Here is a 23,183-nt window from a genome sequence, read left to right on the forward strand (position 1 = left end):
CAGTGGAGTTAACCAGCACACCCTCTCCTTCTCCCCCTTGCTGGAGCTGCGTGTGTCTCCAGGTCCTGCCATTAGCTTTACCCCTCCAGGACAGGGGCAGAAGTGGGGTGCCAAGCCCTGTACTCCCAGCCGTGGCGGGATGGCCGAGTGCTAGCCAGGGGTGGAGGACTGTCATTAGTACTGAGGAAGTGAGTCACTGCTTGACAACTGCCGAGAGAGGTACTTTAAAAGCTGTGAATGGTAGTCATTATTTCTGCAAGTGAGCAAGTTTGTGTAGAAAGGACACTGGTGTAGGATCATAGTGGATGGGACAGCCTGTCTCTGGTGCATTCTCAAATTCTGAGGATACGTCTCTGCATAAACGGGGCTGGAGTTCAAATAATGCAGAAGATGGGAGGACAAGGGGATGAGGTGGAGAACACTGAACTTGGCATTCGCAGTCATGTCACTTATGAGCCCTGTGACCTCAGTGTCTTCTCTGAGTCTCGGTTTCCTTACCTGTGAAATACTGCTATACTGCTTCACAGAGTGTCTGAGGAATAAATGAGGCAGGGAATGAGAAGTCACTTACCTTTGTGCCTGGCACACGGTTGCTATTCAGTAAGTCTTTGAGGACGACTGAGTGCTTCAGCAGGATTTCCTAAAGGCAGCCTGAAGTACAAGACTCTCTTGCTGAGGTTCAGGGCTTCTCCATATGATATTATAGTATGTGCCCGTGGGGCTCTCTGTTAGAATCTGATTTAGCAATTGCTGTAGTTGCTTACCCATAGGCAGAAGGGGCTTTGTTTTTTTTAACCTTTCTTGACCTGTTCTTAACATTGAAAGAAGCTTTCGTACCCAGTCATATACCTAATAATTAAAGGCTAGAGCATGTTGCAAAATATCCATATGACCTAACCTTTAAAAATAGAAACTCTTCTAGCCTTGTAACTACTCGATTCTGGGTAGAAGCCAAAACAACCAGCAGTTCTCATTTCTGAACTTCTTATATAATCCGGTCAGACTCCGTCAACTCACCCCGGATGCGGTACTGTAGGAAACTTCAAAGAAAGCATCACACCTGGGCTCTGCCCTTTAAGGTTTTATGGTCTTACACAGGCGTTGAGACAAAAGTGAGAAAATACTCTTGCAACCTCTCCCAACATCACACCTTTGAGATTCTCATACATACAAATTGCGCTTGGTCCTAGGGCATGACCAGTGCAGAGAGAGGGAAGGAAGGGCAGGAGGGTAGGGTGATAGGGAGCATTGTGGGGAGGAGAGTGCACAGAGCCAGAGCGAGGTGTCTGGAGCTTGTCTCCCATGCAGCGGGAAGCATGGATTATAGGTTTCTAGACACCAGAAAAGTTTGGAGCCGCCATTTTGGAAGGGGCAAGTGGCACTGTGCGTAGGAGACACTGTCTGGGTCTGGAGGAGAGTAGGAGAAGGCTGCACAAGGGAGCTTCTCCGGGAATGGGTAATGGAGTAGCCATGGGAAGTGCGATTGAAAGATACCTGAGGTTTTCATGTTAAATTCTGTTTGGCGGTAGAGGAGCCTTCAGAGGAAAGATTGGCTTCCTGTTAAGCACCTGAGGCTGTCAGGAGGCTAGTTGGGAGTAGTGCTGGAGAGAAGCCAGGGCTCATGAATAAAACTGGAGCAGAGCTTGTAGGCAGGTGCAGGCAAGGGGAGCTAGAAAGAGATGAGATTAAAACTGTAGAAGAGAAAGATCATCAGGTGGAGGTCCCTGAGGAGGTTCAGCAGTGGCATCAGCAGGCCTGGAAGCAAGGAAGACAGTGCTTCCTTCTCAGCTCTGGGTGGCTGTGTGAGTGAGTGCACAGGGCTCGTGCCCTTGCACAGGGCTGGGGTGGGGAGGGTGTAATGCAGTTGATTAAATTTTATCGAGTGTCTGTTTCTGGAGCCATAGTGCTCTGTTTTAAATCCAGGCTTTGCCACTATTTATGTGACCTGGAAAAAGTTATGTGGCCTCTCTGTGCCTCAGTTGCTGCATCTGTAAAATGGGTATAATAGCCCCTCCCTCATCAAGCTATTGTTAGGATTAATTGGGTTGACATATGAAGAGCATTTAAAACAGTGCCCAGCACACCTTGCCAAGTGCCTTGGGAGTCCTTTTTGGCCCCAGTGACTTAGGGCTGCTGCTTAGGCAGGGTGACGGCTTAGGAAGCAAACCTAAGAGCGATGATTCAAGCTCAAATTTCCTAGGCCCCGAAAGACGTCAGGTGTTTTAGTTTCTTCAGGTCTTTGGAACCTCTTTGCTGAGATCCCAAACACTTGGAAGACATTAACAATAATTCCTTAGATTTGATTATATAGTGCTTTATTTTGTTTATAAGTACACGTTTTCCCTTATTTGATCTTCACGCAAACCTGTGAGATAAGCAGAGAGTATGAGCTGCAGGTAGGAAAACACCTACTCAACATGGTTAAGTAACCTGCTCCAGGTGCGATCCCAGGTGCCATGGGCTCAGCAAGCACGTTTAGGGAGAGCCTTAGGGAGAGCTGCTGAGCTCCTGGGATCAGAACCCAGGACTCCTGACCACACTCCATGTCCTCCTCTCTCCCACGCACGCTTCTTCCACCAGATGGGAGAAACAGCACTTTGCTTTGAAATGCACTAGGAAGGATGATCTTTGTGAAAAGGAACCTAAACGGCACTGGGTCAGCTTTAGTTGCCTTTGTAGCTCCAATTGCTGACTAAGGGGCTTTTAGACTCCAGACACCCGTTCTGTTTGTCAGGCCAGAGCTGACTGGGTTCCTGTCCCTCCTGCGGGTGACTAGCCAGAGTGGCCCTGAGGCAGAAACCTGTGTACCTGTCCAGGCCTTGGGAGTGCTGTGAGGTCTAGGGAGGGGCTCCTTGTGTCTAAGTTGCATGTAAACGTCAGTTTCCTCCACTGCTCTACTCAGCTTTTGCCTTTTCAAACTTCAGTTCGATGAGGAATGACCTTTTAGCTGGAAAGCCAGAGTTGCGATACTTAGATCCCTAGGTTTATGAGAATAACAATTAGGAATCTCTCTCTATACAAATAGTGGTGGAATTTCACAACTTCTTGCCAAAGGATTGGTATGTATCTTTCTTGAAGTCTTGTCACTTCCTCATTTATATGGTTTCCCTCCCTGGTGGCCTAAAACTTATATGACTTTTAAAGAGTCAAGAGAGAGAGGGGTAAGTCATAATTTTTATTTTAGAATATCTGAAGAATCAATTCAGAGACAAGTTATATGGACTTTTTGAATTACCCCACACGTGTACACCCAACCTCCAGCTTATTTTTTCTTTCCTGTTTTAGGGCTTCAGGGACTGTTGTGGGATTTGTATCTTGACACTGGGCAGTAACACAGACTGACTAAGCTCTTTGCATGTGTGTGGGTCATGTGCCACTGTCACTAGAGAGAATTCCAAGTACCTTGGGACCCACAGTTGCTTCTTGGTATCTTCTGTTACCCTGTGGGACAGATGGTGGCTAGCTGAGCCCTCTGGGGCTTTTGGGGCAGCGCCTTCTGGAGCAGTACGCTGACTTGATGAATCACTAGCCTCCGCCTTCTGAATTTTCTGACAGCCTTGTGACTTTCACGTGGGAAATATGAGTGGCTCTTGAGAAATCTTTGCATAAGAGATTTTTCAATTTTCTTTTGAGATTGCTTCAGTGACTTTCCTTAAAGTTAGCACATTCCTTGCTTTCTACTTAAATTCTCAAGGACAAGGTAGGTGTTCATTCTTGCTCCTTCTTCTTAAATAAGGTTACTGATGTTTATGGTTTTGTTCTTCATGTTACTCAGGATGTACTGATTTTACTTAACCTAAATATATGGAAGTATTCTTTCACTGTTTAGAGCTTATATAGTTCCTTGTGCAGATGTGCAAAAATAGTGCTTTAGTAATCACTAACTCACATATTCTTTCTTTCCTCTACACTGTGACTCTTAGTTTTTTTATTTTTTGTATTTTTTTTTTTTTTTTTGAGACAGAGGCTCACTCTGTTGCCCACCCAGGTTAGAGTGCTGTGGCATCAGCCTAGCTCACAGCAACCTCAAACTCTTTGGCTCAAGCGATCTTCCTGCCTCAGCCTCCCGAGTAGCTGGGACTATAGGCATGCACCACCACACCTGGCTAATTTTTTTTTTTTTTTTCCTATCCCTAGTTGGCTGGCTAATTTTTTCTGTTTTTAGTAGAGACAGGGTCTCGCTGTTGGCTGAGGCTGGTCTCGAACTCCTGACTTCAAACAATCCTCCCACCTCAACCTCTCAGAGTGCTAGGATTACAGGCGTGAGCCACCGTGCCCAGCTTTTAGTCTTTCTTACATGGAACTGTACCTTCCTCTTATCAACAAATAAATAAGCAGGAAGTAGAAATTATGTAAATAAGTAATTTCCATTAGCTGCTTCACTGACTTGATAAATTAGGTATTTGGATTTTTCAAAGTGTTAAACTAACAAGTGCCTCTTGCTGTTACTTCATTTTGCAGGTAACATTGGAAGGTCCTGTAATTGTATTTGAATAGGTGATTTTTGTTGTTGAAATTTATTTTATTGTTGAGACCCTGGTGACAACAAGTCTTGTGTTGACTTTCTCTAGGTGTTTTCACAGTCCTGTGTTTGGTATGGAGAATGTGGAATTGCATCTGGGGATAAGAGGTACAATTGCAAATATTCTGGCCCACCAAAACCATTGCCGAAGGATGGGTATGACTTACTGCAGGTAAGTTCATTCTTGGGCATTGGCAGCACAAAATCCTGATCACAAGAGCCTCTGTAATTATGCCTTACGTGTTATTGCAAGGTGGAGGTGGAGAGACTTACAGGCTTAAATCTTATCCCACACTCTAACCTGTAGCACATAGTGGCAGAAAAGATAACAACATAACTCCAGAGGCTTAATTTTTGAGAGGCTGACTTTGTACCTCTCATCGAGTTTCCCAGGCCAGGTGCAGTGGCTCACGCCTGTAATTCTAGCACTCTGGGAGGCTGAGGCAGGAGGATTGCTTGAGCTAAGGAGTTTGAAACCAACCTGAGCAAGAGTGAGACCCCGTCTCTACCAAAAAGAAAGGGGGAAAAAAACCCAGCCAGGCATTATGCCGTACTACCTGGAAGGCTGAGGCAGAAGGATCGCTTGAGCCCAGGAGTTGGAGGTTGCAGTGAGCTTCCATGATGCCACTGCACTCTACCCAGGGAAATGGAGTGAGACTCTGTCTCAACAACAACAACAAAAAAAAAAAAAAAAACAGGGCAACTCAGCACCTCTCCTCACAACCTCCGACCCCTTCATAAAAAAGAAAAAGTTTCCCAATAGCAGGTCACTTTTTTTTTTTTTTGAGACAGAGTCTCACTCTGTTGCCCGGGCTAGAGTGAGTGCCGTGGCATCAACCTAGCTCACAGCAACCTCAAACTCCTGGGCTCAAGCGATCCTACTGCCTCAGCCTCCCCGAGTAGCTGGGACTACAGGCATGCGCCACCATGCCCAGCTAATTTTTTCTATATATATATTTTAGTTGGCCAGATAATTTCTTTCTATTTTTTTTTTTTTAGTAGAGACAGGGTCTCACTCTTGCTCAGACTGGTCTCGAACTCCTGACCTCGAGCGATCCACCCGCCTCGGCCTCCCAGAGTGCTAGGATTACAGGCGTGAGCCACCGTGCCCGGCCGCAGGTTACTATTTAGAGACCAACCTTGGTACCTCAAATGTTGCTTTTTGCAGCTTATGCAAGATATATTAGAAGTTAGCTTTTTTTAGTTCCTAGATATCAGGACTTGAATGGACTCTGCTGCTGAGTGGCTATGGTGACTTCCTTGTCCCCTGTTCATTTTAGTGTTTCCTCTGTTCCACTGAGAGCCTGTGAGTCTTAGCTGTGTCCAGGCTTCTGCTTTCTGTTGTCATTTTTACCATTCTTGATGCACAGGGGCATTAGAAAAGAACTGGAAAAATCACAGTGAAAAGACTGATTTTAGAGGCTTAAGTAATCGAAAATCAAGTTGACATGATAGCAGAGCTCTAATTTCATCAGAATTTTTAAAGGCTTTGATTTTCCCTGAAGTGACTGATGGAAATAGTAAATAGCATTCTGGATGAATTTTAAAAAAAGCAAAAAAACCTAAGAGGTAAAATGATTGTTTAGAGGGGAGTGTGAGCTTCCAAATAAGAAAGAAATTAGAAGTGTCCCTACTACCTCTACTTGTGAACCCCTAGTTTATCAATAGTAAATCTGATAGCCTGTAAAGAATTCTGCAAGAACTGTGCAAATACAGTATGTGTCTTACCCTTGTATACCTAGAAAGGATTGCATGAAATGAAGTTGTCTTATTTCATTGAGGAATGTTGTCCGTATTTTAACTGCCCTAGTCCAATATCTGTGCTCTCTCACCTGAAAGGAACACTGTCCGGGATTCTTCTTTGACAATGTCAGTCTTTGTTGTGATGTTCAGCAGCTTCGGACACTGAAAGACAACCTGCAGCTGCCTCTACAGTTTCTATCCAGGTAGATGGACTGCCAGGCGAACAGAACAAATGGGTTTTAGGTACTTGTTAGCCAGTAGTGTTCAGATTTCCTTTTAAAAGGCAATTTTCTGTTTTATTCTAAGAAAGCACTCCTATGACTTGTCAGAATAAAGAGAACATAATAGCAATCAGGCTTGGTTCTCCTCCCGGTGCATCCAGAGTTGATACTCGGTTCCTCGGACATGTCCTCACCCACAGGGTGTCTGCACTGTGGATGAGTTCCTTTCAGACTTGAGCTGCTGTGCACTGTGGGGAGGAAAGGGTCCTGGTGGTCCTGCTTTGGTCCTTGGCCTGAGACTGTCATCCGTGCCGTCCTCTGTGTCTGCGGTCCCCAACCCCCAGGCTAAGGCCCGGTACCAGTCTGTGGCCTGTTAGGAAAACAGGGCCCTGCATCACCACCTGAGCTCTGCCTCCCTCACCCCGCCCCATCCATGAAAAAATTGTCTTTCATGGAACCGGTTCTTGGTGCCAAAGAGGTTCAGAACAGCTGCTCTGTGTCACCCCCTCCTCCTCGCTACTTCTGCTTTCCGTATCATTCTTGTCCTTTCTATGGTGAAACGATGTGCTAGGGTCAGGTCCTAATTGGGGCTGGCCTTGCATAACTGGTAACAGGCTTGTTCTGGTACAGTTTTGCCTGGATTTGTCAAAGTTAGTTTTCTGTTGTCCATGACCCCGGCTGGTGAAAAACGGCCACCTAATGGATGTTCTTCCCTACGGCCACCTGGCAATTCTCAAATGTGCAAAAGAACAAGCTGGGGGTATTCCTTAGAACAGCAGATTGCGGTATCTTTCCACAGTTCAGGCTTCGGCACACTGGTAAAGATGTATGGGAAGCAAATATGAAAGAGGGAAGTGCTTCTCTGTGCAGGTATCACTACAGGTGATTGAGCACAAGTCAGCTTCCATGGAGGAAATTCTGCTTCTTACCAGAAGTAGCTAATAGAGAGTGTGGAAAACTACCACTAAGTTGTTTTTTCAGGACAACATAGCATATAATAATGGACCAAAAGTTAAGAATCTTTACCTGGTTGATCCTGCTGGTAGCATATGCTTGTCTCAAAGATTAAGCCAATATAGGAAAAAAAAAAAAGAAAAAGATAAGAATCTAGTTGGTCCAGCATATCCTGTGAAAGGCTGCTGGGCGTTAATGGAGCCAAGTCGGAGCCTTTGTCAGTCTAAACACATTTAGCATCCACTCTAGGTGAGGCATCGTGGACGTACACATCAAAAGGTACCCTGTTATCAGAGGTACCAAAGCTTGATTTATAATAGTGAATAAGAGAAACAACCAGATATGTGGAATAATAATATAGCTGTCAAAATTGGTGATTGTGGAGATTATATGTAGTAATGTGGAAAGAGTTTGAAAACTGTGTAGCCCCAAGAGTGGTTTCTGGTTTTGTCACTTACCGTGAAAGAGAGTCTGTGCGTGTCGGTCTCCTTCTCTAGAACAGAGGCTCTCGAAGGCTGGGACATACCTTCCTCCTTCTGTGCCATATGTGGTCACTTGGGACTGGATCAGAGTAGAAAGTAGTCAGATTGGTTGTGTTGCAGGAATGCAGGTCTAATGGAGCAACAGCTTTTGCAGGTAACAGTGGACCAAAGGGAAGATGGAGCTCTCTTGCCACATAAGTGGCATTAGGAACTTAAACTTTGAACCTGAGTTCTGAAATGCATGCAGGCAGAATGCCACTGCTGTTCTCTTTATCTTTACAAGTCAAGGGGTGTCCTCTTATGTTTTGGGAGGGCCCAGGGATTTTCTAAGGCTTGGAAGAAAGCCCTTAAATAGGTTATAAGATGAAAATTCTCATAGTATTTCTCATTTTTTACTTCTTTTTTTCTTATTCAAAATTATCACCATGATGCTTTTAAGTCCCGTTAGCTCCAGGACAAAGAAAGCATATCTCTAAATTACAAAGTACAAAATATAGAGAAGCATCTTTCTGTTTCTGAAATTACATCTGGACAAAGTAATTGTGATACTATAATTAGGGCAGTTTTTAAAGATGTGCCTTTATTGTAACATGAGGTTTTATGTTTAGACTATGTGGGTTTAATATGTTCTTGGTAATTTGTCACTTTACAATAAATTTTAAATATTCTTTGTCTATTTTAAATCGTATTTTTGCTCACTATTATCTGTGAGATCCTGAAAAATATAATTTACTTTTTCTTTAGATGTCCATCCTGTTTTTATAACCTGCTGACCCTGTTTTGTGAGCTGACATGTAGCCCTCGACAGAGTCAGTTTCTGAATGTTACAGCAACTGAAGATTATGTGGATCCTGCTACAAACGAGACGAGGACAAACGTGAAAGAGTTACAGTACTATGTTGGACAGAGTTTTGCCAACGGTAAGTAAAATATGAATTATTCCTCTTTTACCACTGACATCAGGACAGCGGAGAAAGTTGTTTTTGTTGTCCTGTCAACTGTGTGGAGAAACAATTTCAGTTCCACTGCAAGAAATGAGTTGTTGCTTTGCTATATCCTAGGACTTTGAAGTACAACCAATAAAACAATCTTTTTAAAGCATTTGCTGTAACGCCTTTCTAACTTTAAGTTCCCACATGGAAAATTTCAGTATATGCAAGTTGGCATCTGCACATTGGAACTTTGGTTCTAGTGGTCGTGAATTGTGTCACTTCATAAATTACTGCAAGACTGAGGACATAAAACTAGTTGGCAGAGGAGAAGAGGAGGTTGTGACTCTGAAGAAACAGATGAGGGAAAGTAAACAGGTATAACAAATAAATGCTCCCCCCAAACAAATAGGAATAATGGAAGAACCTGAAAGAGACCATATGTTTATTGAAAAGTACTGAAATGAGAAGATTCTGAAAGAACAGAATGCTAAAGAAAAAGAGTGATGAATGGATTAGAAATAGAACCAACTGAATTTATTAATGAGAAGTAGTCTTGGAGATGAACTAAAAGATAAACAGTAGATTAGACATAGCTGAACAAAAAGTATCCAAGAACAATCTACAAAATAATAGAATAAGAATTCAGTAAAGTTGTTGTTTATAAGAGCAACATACAACATTTAATTGTAGTGACCAAGTGAAAAAGTAACAAAAAATTTAATAGAAAATCGGTCCCATTCACAAAGCAACAAAAAGTAAGGTACCTAGGAATCAATCTTCTAAAAGATGTGACTTACAAGGCAGCCTGACTGGAGAGAGAGCATTCTGTACAGAAACCGATCCATGCCTATGTGGAAAGTTGATGCATCAACAGGTTTGTTGTTCCAAATCATTGAGAGAAAGGGTGGGCTGGTCCGTAAATGGGGTGAGGAAATTGATGATGATCATCTAATTTTTATTTTTGCATATAATACTAAAAAATGTATAGATGGAAAATCCTAATCTTGGAGAGTTTTAGAAGTAAATATAGAATATCTTTATGACTTTAAGGTAAGGGAAGTATTTCTAGATAGGAGAGGAAAAGCAGAAACCGTAGTGAAAAGATTTATGAATATAAATGGTATCTAGACCAATCAATGAAATGCAGATTAAAACAGTGAGCTACCATTTCACACCTTATCAGATTGACATAAATTAAATCTAATACTATTCTCTTTTGGGGTTTTATTTTAGTATACATAATGGCAACACACTACATAATATCAGTGATGTTTTACACATAAGAAAGTAGCTATAATGGGTCCTGTACTGTTAATTTTCCTCTTCTAGACCCTGTTTGCTAGAAACCTCCTAGGACCCTCTTCCCCCTAAACTTTAAGAAGATACTTACAGATTCATTTATTCATACGTGACTTCTGCCCTAAAAGCAGTTTTCCCTGTAAGTTCCATAATTCTCCAGCTGTGTAGTCTCCTGCAGATGTTTTCTGGAACTAGTTTCATTCACTGAAGAAGTATTAAGGCTCTTAGTTTCTCCTTTGTCAGCCTTGGTATGCTCTGCTGTACTGGGGGGCTAAGACTTCTGGAAGGCCGGGTGAGATGGCTCATGCCTGTAATCCCAGCACTTAGGGATGCCAGGTGGGGAGGATCACTTGAGGCCAGAAGTTCCAGACAACATAGCTTCTCTACCAAATATAAAAAAAATTAGCTGGGCATGGTAGTGCATGTCTGTAGACTTAGCTACTTGAGATGCTGAGGCAAGAGGATTGCTTGAACCCAGGAGTTCAAGATTTCAGTGAGCTGTGATTGCATCACTGCACTCTAGCCTGGGTGACATTGTGAGACCCCGTTTCTTAAATTAAAAAAGAAAATACAAAAAAAAAACTTCTAGAAGCTTTTGTGAGAACCACGTGGGATAATGTAAGCCTTTCCCTTTCCTGTCTATTTTTCACTTTTAAGTTACTCGGAATCAGGCTGGGCACATTATTTGCAGGGTTATAAGTCAATTTAAAGGGCAGTCTCCCTTCCTGCCCTTAGTGTTTGCCATCCCGTGTTCCAGCCTGCTCCCTATCCGCGGTTGCAGTGCATGTGGAGTGCTTCGAGAGGCCCTTTGTAAGCTCTTGCCTGGTGAATTAAAGCAAGCATCCTGTCTCCATCTTTTCCCCTTGGGATTCCTCTTCTAGCAATGTACAATGCCTGCCGGGACGTGGAGGCCCCCTCAAGTAACGACAAGGCCCTGGGTCTCCTGTGTGGGAAGGACGCTGCTGCCTGCAATGCCACCAACTGGATTGAGTACATGTTCAATAAGGACAACGGACAGGCACCGTTCACCATCACCCCCATCTTTTCAGGTAGGGACAAAGATGCCAAGCTTGATGTGTTTATGATATTGTTTTAAAGCCAAGGAATCATCATGTGCAATAGGAAGATAAATTCAGATAGCTAGTTTATAGAGTTCCTCTCCGGTAAAAGGTAACTAAAGCGTTTATCCTGCCCTGGTTAATTTAGGAGGGCTGAGAGTGGAAACAGGAGCAGAAAGAATTGCTTTCAGATACTGCTATTGTCACTGAAAGGATAAGCTGTTTAAAAAGGAGGAGGGGGTGGTAAAGCGTTACGAAGGCCCTTTCCGAAGTCTGCTGTATTAGTAGCATTAGCCTAGCTCCTCAGAATGGAGAGAAGGCACGACTGGAGGTTTCCCGAGGCATGTGGTGTACTCAGATACCAGTGACAAAACCCTATGCACAGAGGTATTGAGGTTACTTAAAATTTTACAGGACAGGCCGGGCGCGGTGGCTCACGCCTGTAATCCTAGCACTGTGGGAGGCCGAGGTGGGTGGATCGTTTGAGCTCAGGAGTTCGAGACCAGCCTGAGCAAGAACGAGACCCCATCTCTACTAAAAATAGAAAGAAATTATATGGACAGCTAAAAAATATATATAGAAAAAATTAGCCGGGCATGGTGGTGCATGCCTGTAGTCTCAGCTACTCGGGAGGCTGAGACAGGAGGATCGCTTGAGCTCAGGAGTTTGAGGTTGCTGTGAGCTAGGCTGACGCCACGGCACTCACTCTAGCCTGGTCAACAGAGTGAGACTCTGTCTCAAAAAATAAATAAATAAAAAAAAAAAAAAAAAAATTTTACAGGACAAAGCAGAAAAACATAACTTGATTAAACTGAAATTTCCAATTCGTTTTATTCCACCAGTTGAGTTCCATAATTCTATGTGCTTATCACTGGTTTTAAATGTAACTTAATACAAAATTATTTTGTTATTGAGATTTTTACTGAACACAATTCCTTCCTGTAGATCTTCCACTCCACGGGATGGAGCCCATGAATAATGCCACCAAAGGCTGTGATGAGTCTGTAGATGAGGTCACAGGGCCGTGCAGCTGTCAGGACTGCTCCGCCACCTGTGGCCCCAAGCCCCAGCCCCCACCCCCTCCAGTTCCCTGGAGGCTCTTCGGCTTGGACGCCATGTATGTCATCATGTGGCTCACCTACATGGCATTTTTGCTTGTGTTCTTTGGAGGATTTTTTGCAGTGTGGTGCTACAGGTAAGCAGTCTTCCAGGGCAAGAAGAGCCGAATTACCCAAATGGCACTTGTAGCTTTCACTTGGGCAAACCTTGGTTAATTAGAACTGGAAAAAATACCTGCATCAATACCTTTCCATAGATTGCTTGAGTCCTACAGCTAGTAAACAGTCCTGTTTAGACATTTAAACATTTGAAGTTAGTTTTATTGATTTATTCAAAAATGATGTGTGATTCAAAGCACCATGCTTTAACCACGATTCCTCTTTTTATTTTGAACTAATCAGACTTACCAAAAAGTTGCAAAAATGGTAGAGTTTATGTATATCCTTTACCACCTCCCCCAATGTTATGACTTCCACAACTCAGTATATTTATCAAAACCATGAAAATAACAGCATGATATTAGAGTAGCTAAACCGTAGACCCTATTCAGATTTCACCTGTCGTGCCCTTTTCCTGTTTTAGGATCCCAGTTACATTCACTTTTTTTGTTTTGTGGGTCCCCTCCAATCTATGACAGTTCCTCAGTCTTTCCTTTTATGCCTTTGACACTTTTGATGAGTGCTGGTCAGTTATTTTGTAAGCATGTATTTCAATTTGGCTATATCTGGTATTTTCTCATGATTAAATTGAGGTTGTGTGTTTTGGACAAAAACATCACAGAAGTGGTGTTGTGTCTTTTTCAGTGCATAATGTCTCCATCTCATTCCTGGTGGTGATGACCTTGATCACTTGGTTAGGGTGGTGTCTGCTGGGTTTCTCTGCTGTGAAGTTACCATTTTTCCCTTTGTAATTGATAAATATCTTGTGGGAGAGATACTGTGAGACTGCTAATACTTTGTTTCTCTTTAAACTACTGCCCACTGATTTTAGCATCTATTCATTGGTGGGTCTTACCTGCAATAGTTATTACTGTGACGTTTGCCTGATGGTGATTTTATTTCCTCATTCCCTCTACATTTACTCATTGGACCTTTATACAGAGAGCCGTCCCTTCTCCCTCGCTGATTTAATCAGTTGTTTGCATCATGGACTTCTTATGTGTTCTGTGGGGTGTATTCAGTACTGTCATTTATTTTGTTGCTCACTGGGAATGAATGCTTTCTGGTTGACTCCTGTGTTTTTTTGTTTGTTTTTTGTTGTTATTGTTGTTTTTTGAGACAGGATCTCACTCTGTTGCCTGGGCTCTAGAGTACAGTGGTGCTATCATAGCTCACTGCAACCTCAAACACCTGGGCTCAAGTGATCTTCCCTGGTAGCAGTGAGCACACCTAGTAATCTTGGCTTCTATATACCATCCTCTAATAAAAGGAACCAGGGCTCCTTGTAGAAGGGGTTGATTCCAGGGTGGGGCCAGGGAAAATACAAGACTGGGGGATAAGGGCATGTCAGAACACTGGAGCCAGCTGGGTGCTGTGGCTCACACCTGTAATCCCAGCACTTTGGGAGGCCAAGGTGGGAGGATCATTTGAAGCCACGAGTTCAAGACCAGCCTGGGCAACATAGTGAGACCTTGTCTTTACAAAAAATTTTTAAAATTAGGTGGGCATGGTGGCGCACACCTATAGTCCCAGATACTTAGGAGGCTGAGACAGGAGTATCACCTGATACCAGGAGTTTGAGGCTGCAGTGAGCTGTGATCATACCACTGTACTCCAGGCTGGGCAACAGAGCAAGTCCCTGTGTTAGAAAAAAAAAGAAAGGAAGGAAGGAAGGAAGGAAAGCCAGATGAGAAGAGAGTAAGCTTTTAATGGGATTACAGGAATGTCAAAGTAATAGCCTCATTGTAATGAAGTCCCACTAATACTACTTAACATGCTTTTATCTTTCAGAAAACGGTATTTTGTCTCCGAGTACACTCCCATTGATAGCAACATAGCTTTTTCTGTGAATGCCAGTGATAAAGGTAGGCATATTTATATATAAATGAAAGGGTTCAGATTTTGTTGGCACAAGGGCGTTCATTTCCTCAATAAATGTTCATGCGCGTTCTGTGTGAGGTGGTGGCCTAGCGCTGAGGACATGGCTGAGGTCCACACAGATGTCCTTGCCTTTGTGACACGGACATCTAGTGAGGGTGACAGATGAGAACAGAGTGATAAGGAGAGTAGTGAAAGAATTCTGGACTGGGGTAAGAGCAGGGAAGGGGCAATGGTGGGGCGAGGCTGAAGAGCTCTGTAGACAGAGTGGTCAGAGGACTTTGTTGGGCAGAGGCTTGTGTGAGAACATCCCTCCTCTGTGGGGTGGCAGCCAAGATGGGTGGCTTTATGAGCAGACGGGTGGCTGAGGGCTGGGGCTCTTGTGCATGTCCCCAGATGGGCTCAGGTCCCACTGTGTGTGACAGCAGCTAACGCTCTCCCTGTTCCAACTTTCAGGAATGTCACGGCTCTTAACCTTCACCCTCCCTTCCTCTCCCGCCCTTCCAGGGGAGGCGTCCAGCTGCGACCCACTGGGCGCAGCATTTGAGGGCTGTTTGAGGCGGCTGTTCACGCAGTGGGGGTCTTTCTGCGTCCGAAACCCCGGCTGGGTCATTTTCTTCTCTGTGGTCTTCATCGTGGCGTGTTCTTCAGGCCTGGTGTTTGTCCGGGTCACGACCAACCCAGTCGACCTCTGGTCGGCCCCAGCCAGCCAAGCCCGCCTGGAGAAAGAGTACTTTGACCAGCACTTTGGGCCTTTCTTCCGGACAGAGCAGCTCATCATCCAGGCCCCGCTCACCAAGAAACACACCTACGAGCCCTACCCCTCAGGAGCCGACGTGCCATTTGGACCTCCGCTTGACATAGACATTTTGCACCAGGTAATCCGCTGTTGGCAGAAACGAGTCAGTCAGGGGCCCTGGTGGTTTGCTGGCTCCTGCGTGTTGACCAGTTCTGCTTGATTTGATGTGGGTTTGGGGCTGAATGTAGTGGTATTTCTTGAAAATCTTTGAGTTGTAACAGCAAAGCTACTCTTAACTTACTTTTCAAGAAAGTGAATGATAGGTGTTGAACTTAATGAAAAATGTGCTGTTGCTCCTTTTATATTCACTTCAGACGGTAGGTCTTGCCTTTTTCTTGAAATGGAGATGAGCAGAGGAAGACTTCAGTAGTGTTTCTCTATTGAGGCAGAATGTATTTAGGGGAAGTCACCTTGGGAATTTGAATTTTTTCTCATGGTAACTGAAAGTAATATGCGAGGACCCAAAGGAATGAAGCCCTTTGTGCCGTCCTGCGAGCTGAGGAAGGACCTGCGGGATTGTCACTGATCCAGCCTGCAGGAATGAGCTTACCACTGCCTGCCTGCGGGCGCCCAGCCTGCATTTGGCGAGAGGTGCATTGGGGATGGGGTCCACCCCGTTCCTTTTAGAAAAGGCGTGTAAACCTTCCTGTTGTCCCTGTCACACTTGCCTTGGAGAGCTGTCCCTGTGAATAAACTGCGTCCATTTCTTTTTTAATGAATGATTACACAATCACATAGTTTTTCCTTTAAGCATTGGTGTTGTTTACAGAAGGTCTAAAATCTTGAAAAATACCAAAATGGTCCCAAGACTTTAATAGAATCTTTTCTCCGGCCAGTGACTGTTGCTTTTGCCCAGGTTGTTGCAGAGGATGAACAGCATAGTCGTGTATCTCAGGAGCATCTCCACTGCTAGGAGGTGCGGGGATGTATGTAATGGCTGTAGTACAGAGCAGGGCAGTAGGTGGCGTGTTGTTGGCAAGAGGTGTTTCGGGAAGACCCCACATCTTGCTCTAGTCTCCGCGGTCCTCTCTGTCACTGCTGGGGAGGGGAGGGGAGGGAGGGGACATGGTCGTGTGTCCTACATTGTGATCCCTTCTGGTCATGATGTCTCCTCCCCATCTCTCTGGATGCCACTAACCGGCGTCTTCACCCCAGTTTTCTGTAAAGGTGGGCCTTTGGCTTCACCAGATATCGTACCATAGTGTGCTTTAATCCTCTCCCCTGCCTTAGGAAGCATTTTCCCCAAATACTCTTTCTCTTCTGACCCCTCAGGGCATTGCTGGTTAGTCAAGATCTGAGAGAGAAATTGGACTTGTTTCTGGGTTTGCTTATTTTTGAAATCTTCTTTCAGGTTCTTGACTTACAAACAGCCATTGAAAACATTACTGCCTCTTATAACAATGAAACTGTGACACTTCAGGACATCTGCCTAGCCCCTCTCTCACCATATAACAAGAACTGCACCATTATGAGTGTGTTAAATTACTTCCAGAACAGCCACTCTGTGCTGGACCACAAAATAGGGGACGACTTCTTTGTGTATGCTGATTACCACACACACTTTCTGTACTGTGTACGGTAAGTGGCCGGAGATAGTCATTCATGTGTCCCATTAATAGTTGAGCACTTACTGTTGCTAGACACTATTCAAGGTGCTAGAGACCCCGCAGTGAGCAAACAGAGCAGGACCCTGCCTCCATGAAGCTCACTTCCTAAGGGAGGGAGGTGGACAGTGTGCACATAAATACGTGATATCGTGGCAGGTGGAGATGACGCTATGAGGAGAAAGATAAGGCCAGGCAAAGGGTTGGGTGTACTGCTCTAGCATGGAGATCTGCACAAAAGGAAACAGAAGGTGGAAGCTCCTAGATATCACAGGGACAAGTGTTCGAAGCAGAACGAGCAGCAAGTGCAAAGGCCCTGTGGTGCAAGCTTTTATGGTGTGTAATCCAAGAACAGCAGGTCCCTCTCAACCTTTCACTCGAGCCTAGGTCAGTAACACAGTTTCATGTACCCTCACCCCAGCCCCCAAGACTTAAAGATAGAAGCCGATGGTATGTTTTCTTATCTTTCAAATATAACCTTATGATATTGAATTGTTTTTAAAACATGCAGCCTCCATTCAAGGAATTGGGGCAAGATTATGTGAGGTTTTACATTTGAGGACCCTGTAGCTACTTTCCTTAGGAGGCATGTCTCTCTGGGCAGGATGCTTCTGTAATTGGGATTAGTCACCAAGAGAGCCAGGAAGGGAATCTTTAGGCTCATCCTGGTAGAGGAAGAGTGTCACAATGCCGGGTGGACCTGCCCTCCCTGGGGGCCCTGGATCTGGCCTGGCAACAGTTGTTCAGCCAGTTAAACAACCACAGTGGCTGTTTCTTCATCATGGGAACAGAGAAGTTATTCCTTGTCTCCTTTGAGGGCACTGCTCAACTAACCATGCCTCAAGAACTGAGGACTCTGATTTCTGGTTCCAAAGTACTTTGGTGACCTTGAGTTTTGTCTGTTACTGGGATAAGACTCTTCAAGCAGTTGGGCTTGTTTAGTCTAGCTCCAGGGCATCGCCTCTGAAAACGTGAGTTACACTCATAGGACAATAAGCTCGTGCCCTGTACTGTAAACCAGCATTCTTAACAGGGTAGGTGGTACAAGACAGCCAGGGGTAATTTGAAAAAAACATTTACTAGCATATAATTTTTATATTTGGAGGAAAAAAACATTTACTTTCTGCTTTACAAAATAAAAGTCAATAAAAATTTGGGGCAGGCGGGTGTGGGAGACTTGTGTTTTGTCGGAGAGGGTGTGGTTTGAACCAGCACGGAAGCACTGCTGTGCGTGCTCTCCTGGGGGCAAGGATTCGGGTGGGTTTGTGACTACACTCGTGCACATCCTCTGTGACCCCAAACCCTCCAGCGCTCACCTCTTTCCTCAGCCCCCAGCTTTTCCTGGGCTCTTTCACCTGGAGGTCCTGCAGGGGTAGAGGCAGCCTGCCCGGAACAAGGCCCAGACCTGCTTCTTGCCCCCTGTGGTTTAATGGCAGCGACAGCTCCCAGTTACTCAAACCTGAGGCTTTGTCCCTGAATTTCTCCTGGACCTCACCACATTCCTCGTGTAGTGCTTGTGGATTTTAGCCTCTGGATGGTCTGTCACATCCACGCTGTGGGATGAAGGGACTCTGCTTCTAGCTGCACGTCACCTGCCCTCCAGGCCTAACGCCATCAGTCGTCCGCCCTGACAGGCAGATTGTGTACGAGAACCTCCCAGCGCCCAGCCGAGCTCTGGCTGCTGATGTGTGCTGAAGTGCTTGTCCCCTCTCCACTGGCCGTCTGTCTGCACTGCCCATCGTCTCTTGCCTGGGCCATGCCACAAACCTCACCCCCTCCTTGCTGTTTTCCACTTCTACTCTTCACTTTGCCACACCGGCTATCTTCATGAAACAGATCATGACATCCCTTTCCCAGACATCTCTCATCGTTCCCCAGGTTCCCCAGTGCCTCCAGGATAAAAATTCAAACACTTAGCCTGGCATTGAATCCTTTTTTTTTTTTTTTTTTTTTGCACTGTTGCTTGCCATTTCCAGCCCCACCCCCTCTCTCAGGAGCCCCTTTGGTGGGCACCCCATGCTCTAGGACAGGACTTGTTACTGTTCCCCAGACCAGCATCTTGCTCTCATCCGCCCTCACTGTTCTCTCCTTCCTCTTCTCCTCCCACAATTGTATGGAACTCCCTCTTTTCTTCCCTCCCTGGTGAATTCTCCCTTGTCCTTGGAGCGCTGGTTCTCTACAGGCCTCGTCCCTTTGGCAGATTTCCCCCTTGGATTATTTGCTCCCTCCTCTATGCCCACGTAGCCCCGTGCACCATGTGCTGGTGATTGGATTGGGCTGTGTTTGCCTGCCCCTTAGCCCATAGAGGAGTGCTGGACCACAGTCCACTAAGGAACCTCGGGGCCCCCGTTATGCTTAGAATGCAGTCAGTCTCATCAAATGTTTGTTGTATAAATGTTTTAAGTCTCCGTGATGTCTTGAGACTATTCTCATTGGGAGGTGTTTTCTGAACTTTTTGGCAGGGCCCCTACCTCTCTGAATGATACGAGTTTGCTCCATGACCCCTGTCTGGGGACGTTTGGTGGACCAGTGTTCCCGTGGCTTGTGTTAGGCGGCTATGATGGTAAGTAGAAGCCTTGACTTTCCCTGTTAGGTCAAGAAAGTCGTCTTGATTCTGTCATTAGCATCAAGTGGTAATTAGGAAGATTTCACAAATTGGGCTGTCTTATTAATTCCCTGTCTCTTGAATCCCAAATATTATAAATCTTTTGGTGCTGGGTTTGGGTTTTATTCCAGATTTAAAAGAAGAGGATTGTGTTAACCATGTTTAGGTCACACATGCCTTTGAGAAGCTGTCAAGGCAAAGAACGTTCCCCCGAGTAATGCAGTTGTGTACATCGACGTTGTTGTTCAGGTTCGGGGAGGTCCTGGAACCCCTGAAGCTCATCTGTGAACCTTTTAGGAGTTCATGGACCTCAGGTTAAGAACTCCTGTAATGGGGAAGAGATGATAAGTGAAGTATATGGGAAAAGAAATAAAGTTGATAGATGTTTTTTTTTTTTTCTTTTGAACCAATCAGTTAAGAATTTGGACACTTTGATCATGTGAAGAGCAGTTAGTTGACTCTTTGCTTTTGGTTCCTGAAGCACTTTGGAACATTGTACTTGAGAAAATGGGGTGATGATTCATGTGACACCTTTGGCATCTGAAACCTAATCTTACAGGCTCAACAAGTTTTTCTCCAGCCATTGAAGAGGCCACATAGGTTTTCTTCCCTACACTGAGTGGCAGGGGAGAAGTTACGATCCGTATTTAAAATTTACTATGCCTCATAAAATAAAATGTCATTTCTAGTCATTGGAGAAATGACGGTGTCAGCAACTAGCCAGCCATAGGGGAAAATTAATGAATTTGATCTCTACTTAGTATTCCTCTCACCAGAATAAATTCCATATGGATCAAAGATTGAAATGTAAGAAGTAAAACTGTTGAAGAACTGGAAGAAAATACAGCAGGAACTTTTTAAAAATAATTTTTAAATGGAGAAGGCATTTCTAAGCAAGATACAAAAGGAAAGACTGATGAATTTGACTCCATAAAAATCTTAAATTCATGCATGGAGAACAAATAGCATACACTTCAAAAAAAAAACAAGAAACTGGACAAAAATACATTAGTATACATAGCAGCATTTCCTTTAATATATAAAGAGCTCTTGTGAAAAAAGAAAAGATCAACAACCCAAAAGAAAAGTGGGTGAAGCCATATGAAAGTTAACAGAAGAAGAAATACAAATGGCTTTTAATTGTATTGGGGAGGGTGTGCTCACTTCAGCAGTACATACACTAAAATTAATTGTGTGGAGGAAGTGCATCTTACTTCAATCTTTTTACCCAACAAATGGGCAGAGGCCGAAGAGTTTGATAAAACTATTCATTGGTGAAAATATAGGAAATTCTCTGTTGGTGGTGGTGGTGATGTAAATTGGTTACTAGAATGTAAGCTCCAGGAAGGCAGGATTTTTATCTCTTTCATTCACTGATATAACCACAGTACCTAAAATAATGCCTGGCACAAAGTAGGTCTCAGTAAACATTTTGTTGAATAAAAGAATGAAAACTAGTACAGCCTTTTTGGAAGGCAGTTTGGGGGAATTTATCAAAATTAGAAGCATACATCATTTTTGATTTAGTGATTATACTTTAAGAACTGATTGTACCAATATGTATTTATACATTTAAAATATTTATAGGTTATTCTTTGTAGTACTTTTGTTTGTAGTAGCAAAAAAAAATTGCAAAAATGTTCATCAGTTAGGGATTGGCTAAATCGTACTAGAAAGTATTAGTAGAAAAAGAATAGGGAAGCTCTTTATGTATTACAGTAGAGTGGGTAGGCCAGATGCAGTGGCACACGCCTGCAGTCCCAGCTACTGAGGAGGCTGAGGCAGGAGGATCTCTTTAGGCCAGGAGTTTGAGATCAGCCTGAGCAACACAGCAAGACCTTGTCTCTAAAACAAATGAGAAAAAAAATTTGCTGGGCATAGTGGCGCATACCTGTAGTCTCAGCTACTTGGGAGGCTGAGGCGGGAAGACCACTTGAGCCCAGGAGTTTGAGGCTGCCATGAGCTATGATGACACCACCTGTACCACTCTAGCTGGGACAACAGCAAGACCCTTCTGTTTAGAAACAAAAACAAAAAAAACCCACAAAAGTAAAATGGAGCAACCTTCAAGATGCAGAACTTTAAAATGTAACGTAGAGAACAATATGTTACTGTTTGTGTAGTTAAGAAGGAAGGAGGAAGAATATATGTGTGTGCTTGTGTGTATGCGGTAAGTATCTCTAGAAAGAGTCCCAGATGGTCACAGTATGGGGAGAACTAAGAGAATGGGAATAGGGAAAAAGAGAGAATTTTCACTGAACACCTTTCTGCTCTGTTTGAAATTTTTACCATGCACGTACTCTTGCAGTTAACAAAAAAAAAGTGTTCTTCCTGAATGATAACTGTGCCTACTTCAGATAAAGAATTATTTTTATTCATGAACTAAACTGCATATAGACTATTTCTGTAAACTCCTATTTGATTCTTAGAGCACAGAGATAGTCTGTAGCTGCAGTGAGAAATCAGTCTGCCACCTGTTGTGTGATTTTCCCCTTGTATATGTCTAATTTCTGCACGCTTGTGATCTGCTTTTTGATGTCACCTTTTTCCTTTCTAGATCAAAACTACAATAACGCCACTGCCCTTGTGATTACCTTCCCTGTCAATAATTACTATAATGATACAGAGAAGCTCCAGAGGGCCCAGGCCTGGGAAAAAGAGTGAGTCACTCGCGGAATCTGAACTTGATTTGTGGGAAGCTGGACTCTTGCAGCAAGTGCTTGAACTTCATTCTCTAAATAGACCCATGTCAGCTCTAAGTTGTGATATTTTTCACTTGATACTAGTGATACTACGATGTGTGTAAACAAATTTTTCTTTAAACAGATGGTTTACACAGATATTCCTGTACAAGAATACAAAAGTATGCAAAAATGTTCCTTGCATTGCTTTCTAACAGTGAAAACCAGGAGCCCTCTGGATGTTAACGTGGGGGAGGAGTACAGTAGAATAGTATGCGATCATTAGAGACGGTGAGCTTAATAAATGGTTCAAGATGTATGAAATAAAAGCCACACTCAGCATATTTACATAAATATATGCTGTCCGTGCTTAGAAAAAATATCAAGTGAATGACCTGAGAAATTAACTGTTTGTAACTTGCAGAGGGTGGGAAGAGAGGACTTAGGAGGACAGGGGACTGTTACTTTCTTTATACCCTTCAGTGCTTTTAAAAAAAAAGGGTTTGCTGGTTCATGCTTGTAATCCCAGCACTTTGAGAGGCCGAAGCGGGAGGATCACTTGAGGTCCAGGAGTTCAAGACCAGCCTGAGCAACATAGTGAGACCCTGTCTCTACAAAAAATTTCAAAAATTGGCCAGACATGGTGGTGCACACCTGTAGTCCCAGCTACTCGGGAGGCTGAGGCAGGAGGATCTCTGGAGCCCAGGAGTTGGAGGCTGCAGTGAGCTATGGTGATGCCACTGCACTGTAGCCTGGGAGACAGAGCAAGACCCAGTCTCTAAAACATAAATAAATAAATAAATAAAAATTAGTTTTGCTGAGATATGGTTCATATATCATACAAATCAACCATTTAAAGTATACACTCCAGTGGCTTTAGTGTACTCACATAATTTGTGCAGCCATCACCACAGTCAATTTTAGGACATTTTTGTTACCTCACAGTGAAACCCTGTACCCTTTAGCTGACACTCTGTCTTCTCATCCTCCCACTCACAGCCCAAGGCAATGACTAATGTGGTTTCTGTCTCTGGAGATCTCCCTGTTCTGGACTTTCATGCATGGACTCATACGTGGTCTTTGCGTCTGGCTTTTTTTTTAACTTAGCAAGATGTTTTCAAAGCTCATCCGTGTTGTGTGTGTCAGTACTTCATGCCCTTTTATAGCCAGATATTCCATCGAACGCAT

General features: G+C 44.0%; 1 protein-coding gene across 1 annotated transcript in view; it reads left to right on the top strand.

The window, feature by feature from the left end:
* Positions 1 to 23,183, top strand: part of NPC1 (NPC intracellular cholesterol transporter 1) — a 41,799-nt gene that overhangs the window by 4,701 nt on the left and 13,915 nt on the right. Inside the window, exons 2-11 of the mRNA XM_069468515.1 lie at positions 4,572 to 4,694; positions 6,362 to 6,468; positions 8,667 to 8,842; positions 11,035 to 11,202; positions 12,157 to 12,406; positions 14,220 to 14,293; positions 14,814 to 15,184; positions 16,457 to 16,683; positions 19,172 to 19,272; positions 21,872 to 21,974. Of these exons, the coding sequence (XP_069324616.1) occupies positions 4,572 to 4,694; positions 6,362 to 6,468; positions 8,667 to 8,842; positions 11,035 to 11,202; positions 12,157 to 12,406; positions 14,220 to 14,293; positions 14,814 to 15,184; positions 16,457 to 16,683; positions 19,172 to 19,272; positions 21,872 to 21,974 (1,700 nt within the window). The remainder of the gene's footprint in view (positions 1 to 4,571; positions 4,695 to 6,361; positions 6,469 to 8,666; positions 8,843 to 11,034; positions 11,203 to 12,156; positions 12,407 to 14,219; positions 14,294 to 14,813; positions 15,185 to 16,456; positions 16,684 to 19,171; positions 19,273 to 21,871; positions 21,975 to 23,183) is intronic.

The sequence above is a fragment of the Eulemur rufifrons genome, chromosome 5 (assembly GCF_041146395.1).
Source record: "Eulemur rufifrons isolate Redbay chromosome 5, OSU_ERuf_1, whole genome shotgun sequence".
Classification (NCBI taxonomy): Eukaryota; Metazoa; Chordata; class Mammalia; order Primates; family Lemuridae; genus Eulemur; species Eulemur rufifrons.